Source organism: Oncorhynchus keta, chromosome 24, assembly GCF_023373465.1.
Source record: "Oncorhynchus keta strain PuntledgeMale-10-30-2019 chromosome 24, Oket_V2, whole genome shotgun sequence".
Taxonomy (NCBI): Eukaryota; Metazoa; Chordata; class Actinopteri; order Salmoniformes; family Salmonidae; genus Oncorhynchus; species Oncorhynchus keta.
Genome location: NC_068444.1, coordinates 30,436,480 through 30,459,236, shown reverse-complemented (window position 1 = coordinate 30,459,236; position 22,757 = coordinate 30,436,480). Strand labels below are relative to the sequence as shown.

The 22,757-nt window shown below is 43.2% G+C and overlaps 3 protein-coding genes across 9 annotated transcripts in view; 2 read left to right on the top strand and 1 right to left on the bottom strand.

The window, feature by feature from the left end:
- Nucleotides 1-620: 620 nt before the first annotated feature.
- LOC118402992 (josephin-1-like) lies at nt 621-14,231 on the top strand. 3 transcript variants are annotated; one of them, XM_035801408.2, is made up of 6 exons: nt 621-810; nt 1,147-1,167; nt 1,266-2,132; nt 2,497-2,625; nt 10,300-10,494; nt 12,484-14,231. In XM_035801408.2, exons 3-6 carry the CDS (start codon nt 1,837-1,839, stop codon nt 12,584-12,586), a joined length of 723 nt encoding a protein of 240 aa, XP_035657301.1. In that variant the 5' UTR covers nt 621-810; nt 1,147-1,167; nt 1,266-1,836; the 3' UTR covers nt 12,587-14,231. The 3 variants fall into 3 exon arrangements, with proteins under 3 accessions (XP_035657301.1, XP_035657300.1, XP_035657302.1); XM_035801407.2 differs by lacking the exon at nt 1,147-1,167; XM_035801409.2 differs by lacking the exon at nt 1,147-1,167 and having other exon boundaries at nt 1,192-2,132.
- Nucleotides 14,232-14,370: 139 nt separating this feature from the next.
- On the top strand, nt 14,371-20,833 carry LOC118402991 (chromobox protein homolog 7-like). Of its 2 annotated transcripts, XM_035801406.1 has the most exons (7): nt 14,371-14,522; nt 14,739-14,830; nt 15,880-15,923; nt 16,033-16,098; nt 16,256-16,322; nt 16,933-17,269; nt 18,041-20,833. In XM_035801406.1, the coding sequence occupies exons 2-7, from the start codon at nt 14,762-14,764 to the stop codon at nt 18,238-18,240; spliced, it is 783 nt and encodes a 260-aa protein (XP_035657299.1). In that variant the 5' UTR covers nt 14,371-14,522; nt 14,739-14,761; the 3' UTR covers nt 18,241-20,833. The 2 variants fall into 2 exon arrangements, with proteins under 2 accessions (XP_035657299.1, XP_035657298.1); XM_035801405.2 differs by lacking the exon at nt 14,371-14,522 and having other exon boundaries at nt 14,547-14,830.
- A 747-nt stretch (nt 20,834-21,580) lies between these two features.
- LOC118402990 (histone acetyltransferase p300-like) overlaps nt 21,581-22,757 on the bottom strand; it is a 55,593-nt gene continuing 54,416 nt past the window's right edge. For all 4 annotated transcript variants that reach the window (XR_008078497.1, XM_035801404.2, XM_052478117.1 and 1 more), the window contains one exon: nt 21,581-22,757. This exon is cut by the window's right edge. The gene's annotated coding sequence lies outside the window, so the exon portion shown is untranslated.

Genomic DNA, 22,757 nt, shown 5'->3' with positions numbered 1-22,757 from the left:
GAAATGCTCACTAATGAGATGTAAACCAAACATTTTAGGGAAATACTCTTTTTGTGAGTATTGAACATTTCTGTTATCTTTTATTTCAGCTCATGAAACTTGAGACCAACACTTTACATGTTGCTTTTATGTTTGTTCAGTGTAAAAGGTTTAGCTTCACTGTCCAAATAAATACATAAATACGTAAGGGAGTGTATGTGCAATTTTGTGATAATTTTGTCACTTTTGGATTCTAGGTTTGTTATCTTGTTTGGGGAATTGATCCGCATGAGTTCCTTGTCTCTGCATGGATTATTGTTAAGTATGTAAGACTTGGCCTGGGCTTGTTGGGTAACAGCTTGTTATGTAAACTATGTCAATATCTTGTTTCCTCTTTTTCCATGGTTTCATCATTTATTTGAAGCTTTAAAAAAAATGCCTCAGAAAATAAATGCAGTGACTGTATTTTCTGGTAGTGTAACTCTAAATCAAAAGAGCACTTCCATTAATTGTGTCCGTTTTTAGGTTTGGGGAGGATGTTTTTTTTCAAAAGATACATAGTGGAACATTTTTGGTCACGCCCTTTTTTATATGAAAATAAACTGAAATCTCGGGTTTCGAAGTCTCACGGGAGGGACATTACGCAGATAGGTCTGACGCAGGCTATGACAAGCGAATGACGTTTTGCGCATGCTCATGGAGATCTACGGAGCTAGATGGGGGGGAAAGTGCAAAAGACAAAGGACTAAACAACCCAGGAAAAGAGGCTAAACGATTAATTTCACCAGGATTATGACATGCCTACTACAGTAGTATCGCATAAAGAGAAAGGTATGTGGCAACAAACATCTACGAAATATGAAAGGTTTCACATGCATGTTTACGCTATCAAGAGTGGCGTGTACAGCTAGCTGCTCATAGTATAATCTAGTCGTTAGCTAGAGCGATTCATTTGAATATCATGTAGATTTTAAACATATTTCGTTCATCCGTAAATATCACTTGTGTCACATAATAGTGAAGAATGCCTAGACTCTTGCGCCTGTTGTCAAGCTATATCAGTTTAGTGTAATGTTGCCTATTCCACAAGCCCTGCTTCTCTTATCCAGTCAGCTTCTAGTATAAATGTTTACCCTCTTGTTCCTTCCTTCTGACCACTGCTGACAGAACGCTTTAGAAAAACACCTGGTAATTCCTATCTTTTTCTTTCAGCATGACAAACACTTGATTTGGGTGGTGACAACTTTATTTAACATGCATTTCTGCCTCTCGTCTTCCTACCTCAGTTGTATTCCTAAAGAGTCCTGTCTGTCTACACATCACAGAGCCTCATGTATCAAGTCCCTCATCTTTTCCACTGGAACTGACTCCTCATGGTGGAACCGTGGTACTCTTTGGGTTCTCTAGAAATGGAAAGAACTAGTAAACTTTAGTCTGACAGTTGAGGTGAAAAAAAAAAAAAAGTCACGAGGACAGACGTCAGAATGGAGGAAGTTGAAAAAATAGATGCATGCTCTTGCTTCTCTGCGTAGTATTTGTTTAGCTATAGATGTGACCTTGGGGTTCGTTATCTTTTTACTCGGAAGTAGCTGCATAAATGTTCACACCCTCCTTTTTGCTCTCATAATTAAATCTGGACCTTACTCCACACTTGGAACATTTTGTTTTCCAGCAGTTTTTTACATTTTCTACCAGTCAGCACCTTTGAAACAGCAGGCTAGCTGAAGTGGCCTGGCCCACCTCAGTGTCACCCAGTAACCCACCTCCCCCTTCCCTTGCCACATGCACGCCCCTCCAGCAACTGAGTGGTTGCCATGGCGATGGTAGTTGTGTCGGCGTAGCGACAGGGTGACAGTGATGGGGAGTACTCCATTTTCTGGTAAGGTGAGGGGGGGAGGAGGGCTGCAGGACCTGGGCTGTATGCCATGGAAGCTGAGCAAGCAGAAAGGGATGGTGGGGGGTGAGGTGGGGGGAGGGGGGGAGGAGAGGTCGGACCTGAGAGAGCATGATATCTTGACCCCTCCGGCCCCGCCTCCAACCCCCATCTACCACGAGAAGCAACGACGGGAGCTGTGTGCTCTGCATGCGCTCAATAACGTCTTCCAGGATGGGGCGGCTTTCAGCAGGGATACACTCCAGGACATCTACCAGAGGTGAGCGGTTAAGGTTGTGTCTTCTAGGGCAGTGTTTCCCAACTCGTCCTTGAGTACCCCCAACTGAACACACTTTTTGTTGTAACCCCAGACAAACTCACCTGAATCAACTCATTGAGGGTGTTGTGATTTGTTGACGAATTGAATCAGGTGTGCTTGTCCGGGGCTGCAACATAAATGTGTGCTTCTGGGGGTACTCGAGGACTGGAGTTAGGAAACACTGCTCTAGGGGAGGGATTTATCTTCTCCATTCTCTCTCACTCATATGCCTCTTTCTTTCTCCCCCCTCTGCATCTCTCTCCCTTTTTTACACGCTTTCTTTCTCGTTTATTCTGTCCTCACTATCTCGTCCCTCTCTCCATAGACTCTCTCCCGGCACTCTGGTAACCCCCCACAAGAAGAGCGTGCTGGGAAATGGGAACTATGATGTGAATGTCATAATGGCTGCCCTGCAAACCCGAGGGTTCGAGGCTGTCTGGTGGGATAAAAGAAGGTACACCTCTGTTCTTATTAAAGCTATATGGTCTACACTTCTGTTCTTATTAAAGCTATATGGTCTACACTATCTAGTTATTTAACATTTTTTATTTATATTTTATTTTCCTGTCTCCCTCTTTGAAGGACAAATGTAACTTACATTTTTTTTTTATTTAGACAGCTTTTTTGTAACATACATTTGACATATATTTTAAATACATTTTAGAATCTTTCTAATAGCTTAGTATTCACATATTGTAAGTTAAAGATGAATATTCAAGTTTCAACGTCCAACAAAATGCTTAGTTGCAGGGTCCTTCTGGACAATGCAACAACAATAAGAAATAATGAAAGCTAAGATGAACATAAAGTGAATGTCTCAGTAGAATATAAACTTTTTAGCGTAAGTATAACATCATCAAACATCAAAGGCACAATTTTATAGTGCGGTATTTACACATATCAGAGAAGGGGGGGTATAAGGGGTCAAATGTGTAACTTGTGCAATAGTAAATAAGTCTGGTAGCAGCAATTGTGGGGAGTGAGTGCATGTGTGCCAAGGTGCGGAGAGTCAGGTCAGGTGTCCAGTTCAAGTGTTCAGCAGGCTTGAAGATGCCCTGTTGGTATCAGACTTCATGCTCAGATACCGTCTGCCTGTCGGTAAGGGAGCTGAACTGTGGTCAATGAACAGCATTCTCTTTTTTTTTTTTTCTTCAAATGTTTTTTTTACCCCTTTTTTCTCCCCAATTTCGTGGTATCCAATTTGTAGTAGTTACAGCCTTGTCTCATCGCTGAAACTCCCGTACGGACTCGGGAGAGGCGACGGTTGAGAGCCATGTGTCTTCCGAACCACAACCCAACCAAGCCGCACTGCTTCTTGACACAATGCACATCCAACCCGGAAGCCAGCTGCACTAATGTGTCGGAAGAAACACCATACATCTGGCGACCTGGTCAGCATGCACTGTGCCTGGCCCGCCACAGGAGTTGCTAGTGCGCGATGAGACAAGTACAAGCCGGCCAAACCCTCCCTAACCCGGACGATGCTGGGCCAATTGTGCGTCGCCCCATGGACCTCCCGGTCGCGGCCGGCTGCGACAGAGCCTGGGCTCTGACCCAGAATCTCTGGTGGCACAGCTAGCACTGCGATGCAGTGCCTTAGACCACTGCGCCACCCGGGAGGCAATGAACAGCACTCTCACATAGGTGTTCCTCCAGATGTGTTGGAGTCGAGTGAATAGCGATGGAAATGGCGGTCTTGAGTGGATCTGTTGGAGCGGTAAGCAAATTAGAGTGGGTCCAGTGTGTCTGACATGCTGGCCTTGATGTGGGCCATGACCAGCCTCTCGGAGCACTTCATGATGATGGGTGAGGGTGACGCGGCGGTAGTCATTTTGGCACCTTTGTTTTCTTGGGCACTGGGACAATGGTTGTCTCCTTGAGGCATGTGGGGACTCCAGCCTGGGAAAGGACAGGTTGAAGATGTCCGAGAAGAAGCCCGCCAGCTGGTCAGCGCACACTCTGAGGATGCGACCAGGGAAGCCATCTGGGCAGGCGGCTTTGTGAGTATTCACTCTTTTGAGAGTTTTCCTCACGTTAGCCTCGGAGCATGAAAGCACCTGGTGGAACGTGCCGTCCTTGGCCAGCTCTACCGCTATCTCTCTCATAATGACCTTCTTGATCCAAATCAGTCAGGTTTCAAGACTAGTCATTCAACTGAGACTGCTCTTCTCTGCATCACGGAGGCGCTCCTCACTGCTAAAGCTAACTCTCTCTCCTCTGCTCTCATCCTTCTAGACCTATCGGCTGCCTTCGATACTGTGAACCATCAGATATATCCTCCTCTCCACCCTCTCCGAGTTGGGCATCTCCGGCGCGGCCCACGCTTGGATTGCGTCCTACCTGACAGGTCGCTCCTACCAGGTGGCGTGGCGAGAATCTGTCTCCTCACCACGCGCTCTCACCACTGGTGTCCCCCAGGGCTCTGTTCTAGGCCCTCTCCTATTCTCGCTATACACCAAGTCACTTGGCTCTGTCATAACCTCACATGGTCTCTCCTATCATTGCTATGCAGACGACACACAATTAATCTTCTCCTTTCCCCCTTCTGATGACCAGGTGGCGAATCGCATCTCTGCATGTCTGGCAGACATATCAGTGTGGATGACGGATCACCACCTCAAGCTGAACCTCGGCAAGACGGAGCTGCTCTTCCTCCCGGGGAAGGACTGCCCGTTCCATGATCTCGCCATCACGGTTGACAACTCCATTGTGTCCTCCTCCCAGAGCGCTAAGAACCTTGGCGTGATCCTAATAATATAATATATAAAATAATATGCCATTTAGCAGACGCTTTTATCCAAACCGACTTACAGTCATGTGTGCATACATTCTACGTATGGGTGGTCCCGGGAATCGAACCCACTACCCTGGCGTTACAAGCGCCATGCTCTACCAACTGAGCTACAGAAGGACCATCCTGGACAACACCCTGTCGTTCTCAACTAACATCAAGGCGGTGGCCCGTTCCTGTAGGTTCATGCTCTACAACATCCGCAGAGTACGACCCTGCCTCACACAGGAAGCGGCGCAGGTCCTAATCCAGGCACTTGTCATCTCCCGTCTGGATTACTGCAACTCGCTGTTGGCTGGGCTCCCTGCCTGTGCCATTAAACCCCTACAACTCATCCAGAACGCCGCAGCCCATCTGGTGTTCAACCTTCCCAAGTTCTCTCACGTCACCCCGCTCCTCCGCTCTCTCCACTGGCTTCCAGTTGAAGCTTGCATCCGCTACAAGACCATGGTGCTTGCCTACGGAGCTGTGAGGGGAACGGCACCTCAGTACCTCCAGGCTCTGATCAGGCCCTACACCCAAACAAGGGCACTGAGTTCATCCACCTCTGGCCTGCTCGCCTCCCTACCACTGAGGAAGTACAGTTCCCGCTCAGCCCAGTCAAAACTGTTCGCTGCTCTGGCCCCCCAATGGTGGAACAAACTCCCTCACGACGCCAGGACAGCGGAGTCAATCACCATCTTCCGGAGACACCTGAAACCCCACCTCTTTAAGGAATACCTAGGATAGGATAAGTAATCCTTCTCACCCCCCTAAAAGATTTAGATGCACTATTGTAAAGTGGCTGTTCCACTGGATGTCATAAGGTGAATGCACCAATTTGTAAGTCGCTCTGGATAAGAGCGTCTGCTAAATGACGTAAATGTAAATGTGGTCGTCTGGAGCAACGTGAGCCTTCCTAGATTCCTCGGTATTGTCTGCCTTGCAGCGAGCACACTATCTTCAGCTGGGAGGGAGGCTTCGGTGGTCACTACACAGCTGGATTTTCCTTTGTAGTTTGTGATAGCCTGAAGTCCTTATCACAAGGCGTCGCAAGTCTGAATTGTCAAACATCGATTCAAGTTTGAGTTTGTAATATCTCTTTGCGTCCCTAATGGATTTGTGGCGCTTGTACCCACTTGCTTGTATGTGTTGCGCGTCATTGATTCTTTTGGGTTTGTTCTGCTGAGATTGAATGCAGTACGGGCTCTCAGAATGCTATGGATTTCTCCTTCAACCAGGGTTTTTGGTTGGGATATGTCCGGATTGTTATTGTGGATACACCGTCAACACATTTCCCAATGAAGCCTGTGAATGACAATGTATATTCCTCAATGTTGATGGATGAATCCTGAGTGGATGAATCTTGAACAAATTCCAATCAGTATCCTCAAAACATCATTGAGTCTTCCTCTGTCCAGCACCTCACTATTGTGTTGGTGGCGGCCTCTTGAGTTGCTGCTTGTATGGGGGAGTAGAAACAGAGACATGAAGTGGGGGCGGGGGAGTGCTTTGTACGCTCATGATCCAGTACTTTGTTTCCTCTTTGTAGGATACATGTTGGTGATACTTTTGAATAATTTGTTTTAAACTTGCTTGGTTAAAATCTCCCGCGACATTAAATACTGCTTCCAGGTGAGCGGATTCTTGCTAGCTAATGTTCTTGTGCAGTTCACTGAGTGCCGCCTTGATGTTTGCTTGTAGAAGTATGTACACAGCTGGGATAATAAAACACGTGAATTCCCTCTACATATAGGGGTGTTATTTTACCATCAGAAACTCATGGTGCGGTGAGCAGGAGCTCAAGATGTTTTCAACTTTGTTACACCAGGAATTGTTGATGAGGATTGCATACACCGCCTGGTTGAATAGCAGAGTCGGGTGAACTGTCCGTAAGCCATGTCTCTGTAAAAGCAAAGACGCAGGATTCCCTGATTTTCCTCTTGCTGTAGTCAACAATATAATAAGACTATTGTACACTGCTCAAAAAAATAAAGGGAACACTAAAATAACACATCCAAGATCTGAATGAATGAAATATTCTTATTAATTACTTTTTTCTTCACATAGTTGAATGTGCTGACAACAAAATCACACAAATTATCAATGGAAATCAAATTTATCAACCCATGGAGGTCTGGATTTGGAGTCACACTAAAAATTAAAGTGGAAAACCACACTACAGGCTGATCCAACTTTGATGTAATGTCCTTAAAACAAGTCAAAATGAGGCTCTGTAGTGTGTGTGGCCTCCACGTGCCTGTATGACCTCCCTACAACGCCTGGGCATGCTCCTGATGAGGTGGCCCAATTTGTAAGTCGCTCTGGATAAGAGCGTCTGCTAAATGACTTAAATGTAAAATGTAATGTAAATGTGGCGGATAGTCTCCTGAGGGATCTCCTCCCAGACCTGGACTAAAGCATCCGCCAACTCCTGGACAGTCTGTGGTGCAACGTGGCGTTGGTGGATGGTGATGTCCCAGATGTGCTCAATTGGATTCAGGTCTGGGGAACGGGCGGGCCAGTCCATAGCATCAATGCCTTCCTCTTGCAGGAACTGCTGACACACTCCAGCCACATGAGGTCTAGCATTGTCTTGCATTAGGAGGAACCCAGGGCCAACCGCACCAGCATAAGGTCTCACAAGGGGTCTGAGGATCTCATCTCGGTACCTAATGGCAGTCAGGCTACCTCTGGCGAGCACATGGAGGGCTGTGCAGCCCCCCCAAAGAAATGCCACCCCACACCATGACTGACCCACCGCCAAACCGGTCATGCTGGAGGATGTTGCAGGCAGCAGAACGTTCTCCACGGTGTCTCCAGACTCTCACGTCTGTCACGTGCTCAGTGTGAATCTGGTTTCATCTGTGAAGAGCACAGGGCGCCAGTGACGAATTTGCCAATCTTGGTGTTCTCTGGCAAATGCCAAACGTCCTGCACGGTGTTGGGCTGTAAAAACAACCCCCACCTGTGGACATCAGGCCCTCATACTACCACCCTCATGGGGTCTGTTTCTGACCGTTTGAGCAGACACATGCACATTTGTGGCCTGCTGGAGGTAATTTTGCAGGGCTCTGGCAGTGCTCCTCCTTGCACAAAGGCGGAGGTAGCGGTTCTGCTGCTGGGTTGTTGCCCTCCTACGGCCTCCTCCACGTCTCCTGATCTACTGGCCTGTCTCCTGGTACCTTCTCCATGCTCTGGACACTACGCTGACAGACACGGCAAACCTTCTTGCCACAGCTCGCATTGATGTGCCATCCTGGATGAGCTGCACTACCTGAGCCACTTGTGTGGGTTGTAGACTCCGTCTCATGCTACCACTAGAGTGAAAGCACCGCCAGCATTCAAAAGTGACAAACATCAGCCAGGAAGCATAGGGACTGAGAAGTGGTCTGTGGTCACCACCTGCAGAACCACTCCTTTATTGGGGGTCTCTTGCTAATTGCCTATAATTTCCACCTGTTGTCTATTCCATTTGCACAACAGCATGTGAAATTTATTGTCAATCAGTGTTGCTTCCTAAGTGGACAGTTTGATTTCACAGAAGTGTGATTAACTTGGCGTTACATTGTGTTGTTTAAGTGTTCCCTTTATTTTTTTGAGCGGTGTATTATCAGCAAATCTTCAATTGAAGCCTTTCTCGGAGTACATTTTTCCATTGATTGGACATGAGAAAATAAACTTTGAACTCATAGCAACGCTTCAATTGCAGATTTGCTGATAATATGATGATGATATATATATGATGTCTTATTATATTGTTGACTATAGATTTCCATATCTCCCAACAATGCTATTTGTAGGGTTAATACCAGAATACATTAGTAATTCTCTCTTCGCAGCAAATCTTCAGAGATGGTTGTATGCCCCTTTATATATAACATTCTGTTGGTGGTAATTTTAATTTGAAAAACGCAGAGTTTTCATGCATTATTATCCAAAGTAATTAATTTGGCCCATGCAGGGAAATCAAAATCCACAACACTGGTGTTGCAAACGCCATTCAACCCACTGAGCCACAGTGAGCCACATTCAACCCACAACCCACTGAGCCACAGTGCTATGCTTGTTCATACTCTCCATCTTGTTTACTGCTCTCCGGTTTGGTGCATGTGCTGTTGTCAGCAACTATTTCAGTCAGCTCAGCCCTGCTCAATTTAGGTAACTTCAATCACTGGCTGTACACCAGCAATAGAGGAAAGATGAAGGGTTATTTCCATATCCTCTTCATTGTGAATCCCTGTTGAGCACAAGGTAGTAAAACAAGGAATAGGCTACTCATGATTACCCAAACAGATTCTGAAAATCAAAACAAGTTGAGCCATTTTTTACATTCAGCATCACGCCGTCACGGGAAATTTGTTTTCTTTCTAACAATATCTACATATATTTCAGGATGTTTTGTATCCATGGAAGTAAACAGAATTCTTAACATTTTTGAAAACACAGCTTGTCAGAAAATAAGGGGTCTCTTGGCACAACGTACACCAGGAATGGGGTAGGTTGAGCATAGGGACAGGGTAAGGCGGCTCAACTTCGTTGTCAAGTTCTCTGCGTTTTGAGGCTACTAGCCAATGAAACTGAGACTTGATACGTTTAGCAAGCTCAGACTCCATATCATAAAATAATTTACCGAAATCTTCAGTAATTTTGCCATACATTTTCTGTTAATTACCAATCTATCATAACTTTGGTAATTTCCTTCAGTGTCATTCTATTTTTTAATTCCTTGCTGCTCCTCGAATCTTCCCTCGTCTCACTTCCATATCTGCTCTCTCAAGAACCTCAAGTGGGGGCTAGACCCCTGCTTGTTTTATGTTTTGTATACACACGGCATGATGTATACACTCAGGGTATGAGTTCATGCACATATACGGTGCATAAAACTGACAATGTAATGATCATATGGGGTATGGTGGCCATTGACTCAATTTACACCTAGTCAAACATTTTGACTATATTAGCCCACACAGCTACAAGGATGCACTTTCATGCACTTTCATGCCAGGTTTAGGACCTCATATTGTAGCTTATAGAGACCCTTTGATTTATACTTTGGGTTATATACAAACATCATGAAACTTATAACAAATGCATTTGACTTTGTTAAAATCCTGTTTTTTGGGGGACCTAACTTTTTGGGACCTTTTCTCTCTTCCTAAATATTTGGTCAAATTATTCATTTTGTGTATGGTTTCGTAGAAACAAGGGGTGGATCAACTAACCCCTTGGCTCAACTTATCCCACTCTGACCTACAGACATCATCATGGATTTTACAACATTAAAGTAGCTACTGAAAATCCACTCCTGCAAGACCAATGGACTGCGTGATTGACTTGTGTATTGTATTCCTGCAGGGATGTGGGCAGTATAGCTCTGTCCAACGTAACAGGCTTCATCCTGAACGTCCCGTCCAATCTGCGATGGGGTCCACTGCGCCTGCCACTCAAACGGCAGCACTGGATAGGGGTGCGGGAGGTGGACGGAGTCTATTACAACCTCGACTCCAAACTACGCAGCCCACACACCATCGGAAACCCTGATGAGCTCAGGTACAGCGTGTGTGGGTGTGTCATCCCAATTATGTTGTCCTGACCATTGGATTAAGCCCATCATAATTTGCATTGCTCATTTTTTTTCCTTTCCCTTTTCCCACATTTTGTTACATTACAGCTTCATTCTAAAATATGTGTGTATATGTGTATCACTCTACACACAATACCCCATCATGACAAAGTGAAAACAGGTTTAGAAATGTATGAAAATGTTAAAACTGTTAACTAATTTGAATAAGTATTCAGACCCTTTGCTATGAGACTCAAAATTGAGCTCAGGTGCATCCTGTAAACATTGATCATCCTTGAGATGTTTCTACAACCTGATTGGAGTCCACCTGTGGTAAATTCAATTGATTGGACATGATTTGGAAAGCCACACACCTGTCTATATAAGGTCCCACAGTTGACGGTGCATGTCAGAGTTAAAAACAAGCCATAAGATTGACGGAATTGACCGTAGAGGTCCGAGACAAGATTGTGTCGAGGCACAGATCTGGAGAAGAGTTCCAAAAAATGTCTGCAGCATTGCATATATATATATTTTTTATTTTATTATTTTTTTAACCTTTATTTAACCAGGCAAGTCAGTTAAGAACAAAGAACATATTCTTATTTTCAATGACTGCCTGGGAACAGTGGGTTAACTGCCTGTTCAGGGGCAGAACGACAGATTTGTCAGCTCGGGGGAACTCGCAACCTTCCGGTTACGCTCTCCAACGCTCTAACCACTAGGCTACGCTGCCGCCCCATATACACTAGTGTATATGTATATGACTATGTGTATATATATACACTGTGCTGCATCACAAAGGAAACAAATAACATGTATACAATCAAATTCATAATCAAAGATCAAATCATATCAGTCATTATTAACATAAGTTAAGGAATTCAACAGTCCAGCTCATTAAGAAGTCAATAGTAATCATCCGCGAGTCATTTAGGCTCATAACTATTTATCATACATCATGAAAGAATACAAACAGTGAATGGTTGGGGGTATACAATCTATAATCTCCATGATCAAAGTCAATCAGTTAGCAAACAATGACGTTTCTCATTTCACTCTTTCAATTGTCTTCGTGTACATATAATTAATTTCAATACACATGAACCATATCGATTGCATAATTGGCCTATGAGGATCCGTAGGGCCGTGATCATTGACAATTCACATTACACAATATGTTTGAAGCTGCGCTCCAAGCCGCGCTCCGCGGTAATAACTATGAACAGTAACTGAATGGCCCACTCTCCCGATCACCACTGATAATTCAGATGAAAGGTAAGAGTCGGTGGATTCATGGACGCACAGAACTTCTGGATGAGATGGAGTTAAGGAAGAGAAAGCAGCGAGATCAGGCGATGGCAATTTCCTCCTTTTAGGGAGTTGAGATCTGTCGGACATTTCCACCTGACCTAATTAAAGCGCCCCTGGCCCAGCTGAGTAAATGGCAATTAATTAAAGGAGTATTCCACCAACTCCATGGGCCTTTTCTACAGGCTTGTAGCGTCATACCCAAGAAGGCTCGAGTCTGTAATCGCTGCCAATGGTGCTTCAAGAAAGTACTGAATAAAGGGTCTGAATACTTATGGAAATGTGATATTTGATATTTATTTTTAATACAGTTATATCTAAACCTGTTTTTGCTTTGTTATTATGGGATAATGTGTTTATTGAGGGGAGAAAAACATTTAATCGATTTTAGAATAAGGTTGTAACAAAATAGTCAAGGGGTCTGAACATTTTCCGAATGCACGGTGTATTGTGGAGCATCCAAAGTAACAAGTTTTATTCATGTATCCACTAGATGATGCCTCATAGTAATACATAAGAGGTTCATTGAGTCTCATTCCCTTTGCTAAATAATAGATCATTCCACGGCCGCCATCCACAATGGTGATAGATCTTTGTCTAACGCATAATGAATAACAAGCCGATATCTTTATTCTTCTGTTCTTTTAATTCCATCCACACAACAGGAAGTTCCTGCGTCACCAGCTGAGAGGGAAAAACTGTGAGCTCTTATTGGTGGTGTCTGAGGAGGTGGAGGTCCACCAAACATGGAGGTCAGATGGCTGTTGATTGAATGTGCCTGCCAACCTTTTCTCTACCGGATTAGACTTTTCCCAGTTGCTGCTCAGGATATCAGGCGTGGTCCAAGCAGGGTATAGATTGAAAAGCAGGTGGGGTTGTGCTCAGCCAATCACACAGATGCGCACTGGCCGGATGTGCTTTTTTTGCTTCCTCACCCATTGCTGGACTCTGGCTGAAACCTGAAGTGATGAAGGAAATGGACGCATACAGGGAGGTCATGGAGAATTCACACTACACAACACTTAGATTTATGAACATACTGTTTGGGATTCTGTGTTTATATATTGATTATTTTTCTATGTTTATTTTTTGTTGTATATTACTGTTTCCAAGTATGGGAGGCGTGTGACTGTGTCATCTCTCGCTCTCTCCCTCCCCCCTCCTGTTTACCCCTGTACTGTATATTCACTGATGTGTCTTTATGTTTCTCTCTTTTTCTTTGTGTCTCTATTTGTCCTTCTCTGCTATACTACGACTGTACATCTCTTCTTTACCTCAGTGTCTTCCTCTGTCACCACTCACAATTAGTTTTTCACTCGGCCAACATTAAATCCCCCCCCAGTGTATGCAGCTGTTTTATCCTCTCAGTTACTGCTGAGGCCATCTGTCTGTTAGTAGAAATCCTTGCTAGTTCCTGTCTTCAAACTAGAATTCTAAGCTAAGGTTGTGTTAGGCCCAGGTATTGACAAATGGCTGGATACTGTAACAAGGTAGAGCAAGGAGGGTTTCAATGCGATCTGACCAGGAAAATCCACCAACCTGTGTTATCTGCAAGTCACAATCAAGGGGGAGTTATTTTCTGTTTTGTAGTAAAGAAAAACTCCTGAGCAATTGACCATGGCTAAATTGGTATTTGCAAAAATCCACCTGCCAAATATTCAGAATTGTGGAATCAGTAGAAATTGTTATTAAACCCAAGGTTTAGAATTGTTCACTGAAAATGCACTGTTAGATCAAAATCTATCTGTAGATGCCATGGCTGAAATGTCCAGAATGCTGAGTGAGTTGTGAGAAGTGGAGTAAGAGGGGAAAAGGTTGACAGTTGAGCGAAGAAAGAGAAAGTGATCCATGTGTAGAAGGAAAAAGTGAAAGAACGGCATGAGTCCAGACAGACCATGTTAGTTTTGAAATCAGCCATTTGAGGAATTTGTGTTGGTTGATGGGTCTTTATCATCACAACAACATATTGTGTATTATTGAAGACTTGATCAGAGCTTTAATGTGTTTACAGAGGAAGCAGGCATTATTCTCTACCTAAAGAGGGGTTGTTGAATTTTGCTCCTCATTGGCTCAATCCCAACACTTTTCCTATTCATCTGAGCATTAAATCGCTGGTTCATTAAACTGATAATTTAATAATTTGCGACTATCACTAATCATGAGACAAATCAATGAGGTTGTTGGACTGAGGCTTCCCCTAGGGGAATGCAGGTTGGGCAACCAAACTCACAGGTAGAAAATCCCCTCACTACTTTAAACCAGGGTATTTGTGTGAAAAAACTGGTGACAGAGGATTTTGTTTTTGCCATGACAATCCCACCCACCTTCTCCCCTCTATTGAAGGGTCCTGGTTGTGTTATTTTTCTCTTGTTTTTCACAAAAATAAAATGCTTGTAATGGCACTTTATGTACACTCCTTAGTGAGGATGTGGCTTAATTTCTTGAGTGAAATTGCTGTTGGAATTTGGATGGAGAATCGAGCACATTTATAAGAAATGGGCCACGGGTTGGCTACTTTATTTTCCTGCTACTGCTTGTGTGTCATCTGCGTGCGCGGACCCATGTTCCAGCGTTAGCTAGCTCCAGGCTCGAGCTGACAGCGTTGCTTTGGCGCTGTGGAACGAAGAGCGCGCCTAGGACGAGCTTTTGGAAGCACGGGGACGCGCCAAGCAGTGCAGATGTGTCGCAGATTTGAGAAGTCACGGTACATACGGAAATATCTGGTACAAGGAAGTGGAAGGGAGAAATTCCGCTCCAACTTAAACGAAAACAATGCTCAGTTTGTAGAGGGCGGGTTGGGGGAGGAGAAACGCGACGCGTAGAGACTTGTCATTGCCTGTATACAGTCACTTTATAGCGGAGAGCTAAACTAACATCACTTATTCTCGTTTGTACTGGATCAATCTATTTCAAAGAGCAGGCAGAACGTTCTGTGTTGGACCAATGGAGCTGTCAGCGATTGGTGAACAAGTGTTTGCTGTGGAATCAATCATCAAGAAAAGAGTTAGAAAGGTAAGGTATTCATATTGGAAATAAAACGCATGTAACATAATTGCATAAAGTACGCAATTGGGAGAATATCCATTCTAGGGTAGCCTAGATACAACAAGGAACACAGCCTACTATATTGAAAAGCACTTACCAGTAGCCTATTTATATCCAGTATCCACTGAATATAAACGTATAAGGGGGCGTGAGTGGGGGGAGTGTATCTCTTTAACATAAAGTTGAGCGTGTTGCCATTACGTTACAGTATAGTCAGGGTGCCAGCTGTCTATCCTAAGATAATGTGAAACAGAATAATCATATCGGAACCGAAACCTTGCCTTCAGTCCTGTACGTTGCCAGAATAATAGCCCGCGGGTTATACTGTTACGCTAGTAGGCTATTGTGGATTTGTGAAGAGCTACGCAGTTTCGCGGAGGAAATTAAAAATACAGGTTTGTGGGTTATTAGGGCGCAAAACGCGGCCCCATTTTGATGCGCTTCCATAGACGTGAATGAATGTATGCTACTAAGTCCTTGTAAGTGTTGGGTCTTTTAATATCGTATTTCGCACTGCATTAAAAGTGAACTCGATACGGTAAGTGCATGAGTCATTGTCGGTGCAGGCGCGCTTCAACCGTTATTATAGCCATGCAGTCCCGTTACGTAGGAGAAAACGTTGCATGCTGTCTAATATTGTTGTATTTGAATAATCTGTCCTACCCGCACATCATTTTATGTAATATTATTTGTGTGTGTCGGGGGGTTCTTGTGAGGATCCCAATTCTCTCCATTCACCAGTGCGCTCATGTGCGGTAACGTCATGATATCTAGGAGCTGTCAAAGTCGAGAAGCTATATGATAACGTCATCTGGAATGAGTTCCCGGTATTGACATGATGACATAGTTTAGATGAGAAGACATACATTTCCTGGATTTTCAAAGGTTATTATAGGATACCTATCTCTGTGCTTGGAGGGGAGACTGTAAGCATAGCAACATCACAATCAACATCCTCCCCCACACACTGTCTACTCTCTCCCATACTGGTGCTTGTCTCCAACTTTGTGTCACAGGGAAACGTGGAATATCTGTTGAAGTGGAAGGGATGGCCACCCAAGTGAGTAGTATCACTATGATATCATCATCATATCCAGTAATTTAAGACAATGAGTCATGTAGAGTATTATCGGATGGATGAGTAACCACGGCGATGTCTATCTGTACAGATACAGTACATGGGAACCAGAGGAGCACATCTTGGACCAGCGTCTGGTGCAGACCTATGATGAGAAGTAAGTCCAAGAGACCCTGCATGCTATAGAGCGCATTACGTAGAGGCCTTACCTAGCTAACGAATATCATAGTACTGATAACTGCACTGTAGTAGTACACAGTACTATCATAGTAAACTATACCTGTTTGTACTGACTGATCTTACCATTCCACCAGAGAGCAGAAGGACAGAGCCCTGGGGTACCGGAAGAGAGGACCCAAAGCTAAAAGGCTTCTACTACAGGTGGGATGGGTTCATGTTTTATATAACTTCTCTGTCTGATTAGACTAGGGTTGCAAAGGAAGGGTATATTACTGGAAACTTTAGAAGTTTTAGATGACATCAAATCCTTGAAAGATATCAAACACAAGACATCTAGTGGCCTGTTTGGGAACTTCAGATAGGGCCAGAGATGATTACAAACACCTGTGACTATCACATGTAAAATATATTAATCATTGAATAAGATTATTTTTATCTAAAAAATAGTTCTGAAAAAAGTAAATAGTTGGAAGAGTTGCATAGTTAATTTAAAATAATGCCATTGTTAGTTTTTTTTCATTAATTGGGCTATTTTCTCTTGAACTGTATTGTCTATCTACTAGAAATGAATGGAAAATAAAAAATCATACTGTATATGAATACATCTTTGTACAGTTATTCTAGTATAAATTACCAAAGTTATGTATGTTGCCATAGATTTTCTGTTAATTACCAAAATTACTGAAGATTCCGTTAACTTTGCAATCCTAAATGAGACGGCGTAATAGGTTGGCATACTAAGTAAAGGGGAAATGATCTTTGAGAAACACAACTGCTGTATAAGACATCTTTATTATTCCCTCCTCTGTAGAATACTATTTACAACATGGATCTCCGGAGCGCCCATAAGGCCCTAGAGAAACCTCCAGCTCGCCTACGTCTTTCCCTGACTCGCTCACTGGAGTCTGAGGCAGAGGACCCAACCTATGGGGCCTGTAGACGGAGCCTGCACCCCCACCTGGCCCATCGCAAGAACAAACCCAGAAGGTCACAGTTCATGTGCCTGGCCTCTCCCCCTAACCCCACAAAGGTCCCCACACATGATGATTGGGGAAGGAGAGAAGAGGAAGATGACATGGAGGAAGAGGAGGAAACTCGACAGGAGCAGTCGGAGCGAGAGACCGAGATATGCAGTGGCATTCTGAATGGTAAGCGTGTTAGTCGGCCTATTCATCAAATGGGCCTAATTTTAAACCAGGACATTACTGTGTGTGTGTCAACTTGTTAGTCAGCCTATTCACCAAATGGGCCTCATTTTAAACCAGGACATTACTGTGTGTGTGTGTGTGTCAACTTGTTAGTTGGTACAGTACTGGAGGCCCCCTGGGCAGACAACCAGGAACATAAGTTCTGCCATCCCATCCAGGGCTGGTAACTGGCACAGCAGACAGACAAGTAGTGGCAAGGGAGAGGGTTGACTTAATGGGGTTTAATGTATGGCGCAGAACAATACATGCCAAACTTCCTGGTACAACGCAGATAGTCTATGCATAGCCTACAGGCAATGTACTCAAATCAAATGTTATTGGTCACATACACATGATTAGCAGATGTTATTGCGAGTGTAGCGAAATGCTTGTGCTTCTAGTTCCGACAGTGCAGCAATATCTAACAAGTCATATCTAACAATTCCACAACAAATACCTTATACACACAAATCTAAGTAAGGAATGGAATAAGAATATATAAATATATGGATGAGCAATGTCAGTGTGGCATAGGCAAAAATGCAATAGATTGCCTGTATATACTGTATTCTAGACTATGTACAGTGCTCTTATCAATCTCGGTCAGTTACTTCAGACTTGATGCAATCTTACCCTCTTCCTTTCTCTTTCCCTCTCTTCCCTTCCCTCTCACCCCCTCTCCTCCCCCACCCCACCCCCTTTCTCTCCTCCCTCACCCCCTTTCTCCCTCAGGGCAGGATAGGGCAGAGGACTGGAGTTCTGTGATTGGTTCAGACGAAGTGACCGCGTCAGAGCGGTCTGCTGTTTGGAGCCCAGTGATTGGCCCAGGGGAGGTGACCGTGACTGATGTCACCATAAACTCTCTCACAGTGACTTTCAAAGAAGCCCTGGCAGCCAAAGGCTTCTTCAGAGGCTGGGGCTTAGAGTTCTGAAACACACAGCTGCACAAACAGACGAAACCTGGTCTGGGAACAGAATGAGAGAGATGGAAAGTGTGGCTCTTGAGTTATCTTTACACTCTGTTTGGACTGTGTGACCGCTTGTTCTCCTCATCCCTTTACCCTTCTTCCCTTTCTGGTTGTGTGATTGACCCCTGTCCACACAAACTTCCTATTTCATTCAATAGGCATACTGTAGTGTACAGTATATACTGACTACATCGAGATGGGCATACACTCCTACGTTGAGCTATACACATTATACTGTATACCATATCCTTCTATACAAAACAGTTATTTTTCTGGACTGTTATTAGATAAACATGTGGCTTAGTAGAGTCTTGTGGTGATTTAGAAAACCTCTGCAAGATGGCTTTATCAGCCTGCATGCCTTTCTCCTGTCCTCTCTCTGGGTACATACTGATACTCAAGACATTTTGGTGACCCACTAAAGCCCTGCGCAACACATCCAGTGTAAACTAACCTTAAAAGTGGAACTAAAAACCTATATAAAAAAACAGACTTAGGAACAGTCTGTTCTTTTCTGAATTGTACTGTATTTACGTCATGATGTTGTGTCATCTTTGTGGAATCTTCCTTGTCGCCTCCCATTGGTCAGTGCCTGTTTATCCCACTCCCAAGCCTAGACTGATGGGTCTTGTTACCGATGTTCCCTAAAAAAAAAATCGGCACTGAGAAAATGTCAGGTCTGCTGAGCACAAACTTGAACATTGTGAAAATTCTGTGCAACTTCTGGCGCGCACTGAGGCTGTAGCCGCTTTAATTAGTTATAATAGTGGCCAAGTAGGCAACTGTGGCTATTTGATCGTAATGTAGGCTTACCAGAGTTTCCTACCATGAAGGAAAATGCATCCCATAACATTTTAACAAATAGCTGTTCTATCATTCAGCCTACAGTAGCAGCCAATGTGTGGTGTTCAATGTTGGCCTACATTCCACTTTTGAAAAAATCATGTAGGGATTGAAATGAACCTGTTTATCCTTCAGACAAGGAGGTGAATGAAAATAGTGTTGTTTGATGCAAGAAACCGCTTTAGAAAATAACATTCATTATTATTCCCATACCATTATTACAGAGAATAAGGACAATTATGCTACCCTCTGCCTATTGGTTACTTAGCTTATTCAAGCCTTTCTCAATATATAACACTGCCCCCCGAGTGGTACAGGGCTCGAATGCACTGCATCTCAGGGCTTGAGGCGTCACTACAGACACTCTGGTTTGAATCCAGGCTGTATCACAACCGGGGGTGATTGAGAGTCCAAATAGAGCGGTGCACAATTGGCCCAGCGTCGTCCGGGTTTGACCAGTGTAGGCCGTCATAAGAATTAGTTCTTAACTGACTTGCCTAGTTAAAGGTAATATATATATATATTATAATACTTAAGAAAATTGTCTAGAAATGCACGCGTTGTAGGAAGCAACCACTCCACCATTGCTGATGAGAAATTAGCTCTAACTAGGCTAATAACTCACTTACTAGCAAAGAACATGAACAAATGTACACACGTGGCTACATGCAGCTCTTGCGCTTGTTTTGAGATCAAAGCATCTACTCCGGACCACTCATGCTGTAAACACAGTCCTTGGCACAGATCATATGGCAATGGTCTATTTGCATATAGGGATACTGCAGCTCTGATTTGTTATGGCGCACTGGTCTGTGTAGATTAGAGTATGGGCCTGAGTCGTGCCTGTCAATGCAATATAAACCTACTCCAATGCGCGCTGCCTACAATCAACTATTTTACAGTTTTCTTTCGGTATGTTTCGTTGAAAGGGGCTAATATTGCGTTGATTTGATCACAATTCACACAGTAGAAGGAACCGTTGATAGTGTTAACCAAAGGGGAAAACTAGAAAGTTGAGTGAAATTCAATCTCGTGCTTCTCTGTGCAGGTTGATATTTATTCTGTGCAGCAGTCCCAGTTGAGCACGCAGTTTAGTGATAATTGCTCGTGACTCAGTAAAATGATCTCCGTCTGCGACCACAATGCAGCGAGGAATTATGGAAGTGCCTGATATTGTTTCTGTAGAGCTTTTACCGCTTGTACAAGCACGCACCCACCTTCACAACGCAACACTAGCAGCCCCGTTTTTGGATGTTTATTCATCTTATCCTTTGGGCTTGAAATGAGTGCTTCTTACACCTTAATTCCAGGGAGAGGAGAGACAGACAGAAGGGTATTGTGTATTACTAGTCGTTATTTTTATATATCAATCTGACAATGTAATTCAATGTATTTATTCTTTAAAGGAGAAACCTTGTGCATTTAGTAAATACAGGGGAACTGAAATGTTTTTATACTCTAGTTCTGATGACTAAACTATGTGCTCACGCTGTAGCCATGACAAGGCTCTTACTTTATATTATTGCCAAATGTGGTTTGTTGCTTCTGCTGCTGCTTAAATATGCACTGCTGAGCAAGGAACTGTTGCACTTTATTATGGCTCGTCTAATCAGAAAAGTGATGTAATAAATCTACAAAAACCATCATCTATATTCTCCGTCAATGTCTGAGATTATTTGTATTGTACTCAAAATAAATGTCTTTTAATTGTTAATGTGTGATTGATTTATTATACTGAACAAATGTATAAACCATTTCAAAGATTTAGCCGAGTTATGAACTGTAAGGAAATCATACATTTAAATAAACTCAGTCCCTAACCTATGAATTTTACACGGCCCTAATAGGGCCACACAATGGGGAGCCAGGCCTGGCAAATCAAAATGAGTTTTTCCCCACAAAATGGCTTTACTACAGATAGAAATACTCCCCAGCAGGTGAAGAAGCTGGATGTGGAGGTCCTGGGCTGGCGTGGTTACACATGGTCTGCGGTTGGACTTACTGCAAAATTCTCTAAAACAACGAAGATGGTTTATGGTAGGGAAATTAACATTCAATTATCTGGCAACACCTCTGCTGGACATTCCAGCGTGCCAGTGGCACGCTCCCTCAAAATTTGAGGCATCTGTGGCATTGTATTGGGACAACGGCACATTTTAGTGGCCTATTATTGTCCGCAGCACAAGGTGTCATGATTATGCTGTTTAATCAGCTTCTTGGCATGCCACACCTGTTAGGTGGATGGATTATCTTGACAAAGGGGAAAATGCTCACATTTTCTGCATATGGACAATTTGTGATCTTATTTCAGCTCATGGGACCAGCGCTTTATATGTTGCATTTATATTTTTGTTCAGTGTATTATTGGCTATCATGGGCGAGATAGATGTTATCTGTCCAACCAATTTCACCATGTGATGGAAATGTAGCTAGTGAAATAAAAGCCATTTCAACATACAGCTATTTTTCCAATGGTACAAACATACTTTATTGTACAATTAAATTGGCAAAAAAAAAGACCAAAATAACTTAAATAAGAAATTAATGAAAATGGAGCAACAGTTATTTATTTTTTGCTTCCTCTCAGCAAGCACCAAAGTATTTTAACAGAAAAGTGGTCAAAGATTCCATTTGAACACTAAACACAGTCTTAATTCCAGTTTCTTTAGGCAGAAAAAAAGCAAAACAAAAGTTGTTCAGTTGCCATGGTTTGTACAGTGATTCAGTATGTATACAAGTGTACATTTCATCAAAATGGCATGATATACTCAAACAGCCCCAAAGAGGGCTATGAATGACTGCAGTGTCATTTTACATCACCATTACATCTTCAATACAAAAAAGTTTAATCTATTAATTCCTGTAGCTTCAAGTTTTATTTTCAAAAAATAAAATTAAATATCTATATATAAAATACAAGCTTTCCTTGTTTTTTTATAAAATAAGTCTCAAGATATATTGCCACTTGTTTTTCCCCCTCCCCCAAATCTCAACCTTTAGAGAAAAATAAGTGAACTTGTGAAATCTTGCGTAATTCTTTAATATGAGGCAAAATGAATTCATTTTCTGACCACAGTAATAAGCCTTCTAACGTTTTGTGCATGTGTTCATGTGAATGTGTTGGTGTTCACAGCAATCAAGATGTTATGTTGCAATATCCCCAGTTTAAAAAAAAATATATATACACAAAGGCTCATTGGTGCTCATGACCTACACCCCATACTGTACCTTTCAGAAATCAATACTTTTACATAGTTTGGGAGTCCAGGTTGCTAGGAAACCAAATCGAGAAAATCAGCAGTAGAAAAAGAGTCTCTGCTCATCATAGGTCTGAAAGTCTGTACAGCGCAAATGTATGATTTTCATTTTATTACAAACAGTATTTCATTAAGTCCAGTTTTTGTACAGTAATAACATTAAATTAAACCCAACGTTCAGGGCAAAAGAAGAGGGGCGTGTGACTAGGATGAGAGGGGAAGGGTAGCATCGTTGACAAAAGTTTCTAGGAAAGCCCGCCACACCTTCCCCATATCCCCTTCAAGTTTCAGTTCATGAGGGTATATACACACTACATGGAGCTATCCATCAATCCTCCAAATCAGCTGGCAACATCAGTAGTAAGTTTCTCATCCATCGTC

Bases quoted from the DNA above. Each gene is read 5' to 3' on its own strand.
- LOC118402992 (XM_035801407.2), top strand. From the start codon at position 1,837: ATGGGGAGTACTCCATTTTCTGGTAAGGTGAGGGGGGGAGGAGGGCTG. The intron at 2,133-2,496 runs GTGAGCGGTTAA...CTCTCTCCATAG, and splicing joins CTCCAGGACATCTACCAGAG to ACTCTCTCCCGGCACTCTGG. The intron at 10,495-12,483 runs GTACAGCGTGTG...TCCACACAACAG, and splicing joins GGAAACCCTGATGAGCTCAG to GAAGTTCCTGCGTCACCAGC.
- LOC118402991 (XM_035801406.1), top strand. From the start codon at position 14,762: ATGGAGCTGTCAGCGATTGGTGAACAAGTGTTTGCTGTGGAATCAATC. The intron at 14,831-15,879 runs GTAAGGTATTCA...TTTGTGTCACAG, and splicing joins TCAAGAAAAGAGTTAGAAAG to GGAAACGTGGAATATCTGTT. The intron at 16,323-16,932 runs GTGGGATGGGTT...CCTCCTCTGTAG, and splicing joins CTAAAAGGCTTCTACTACAG to AATACTATTTACAACATGGA.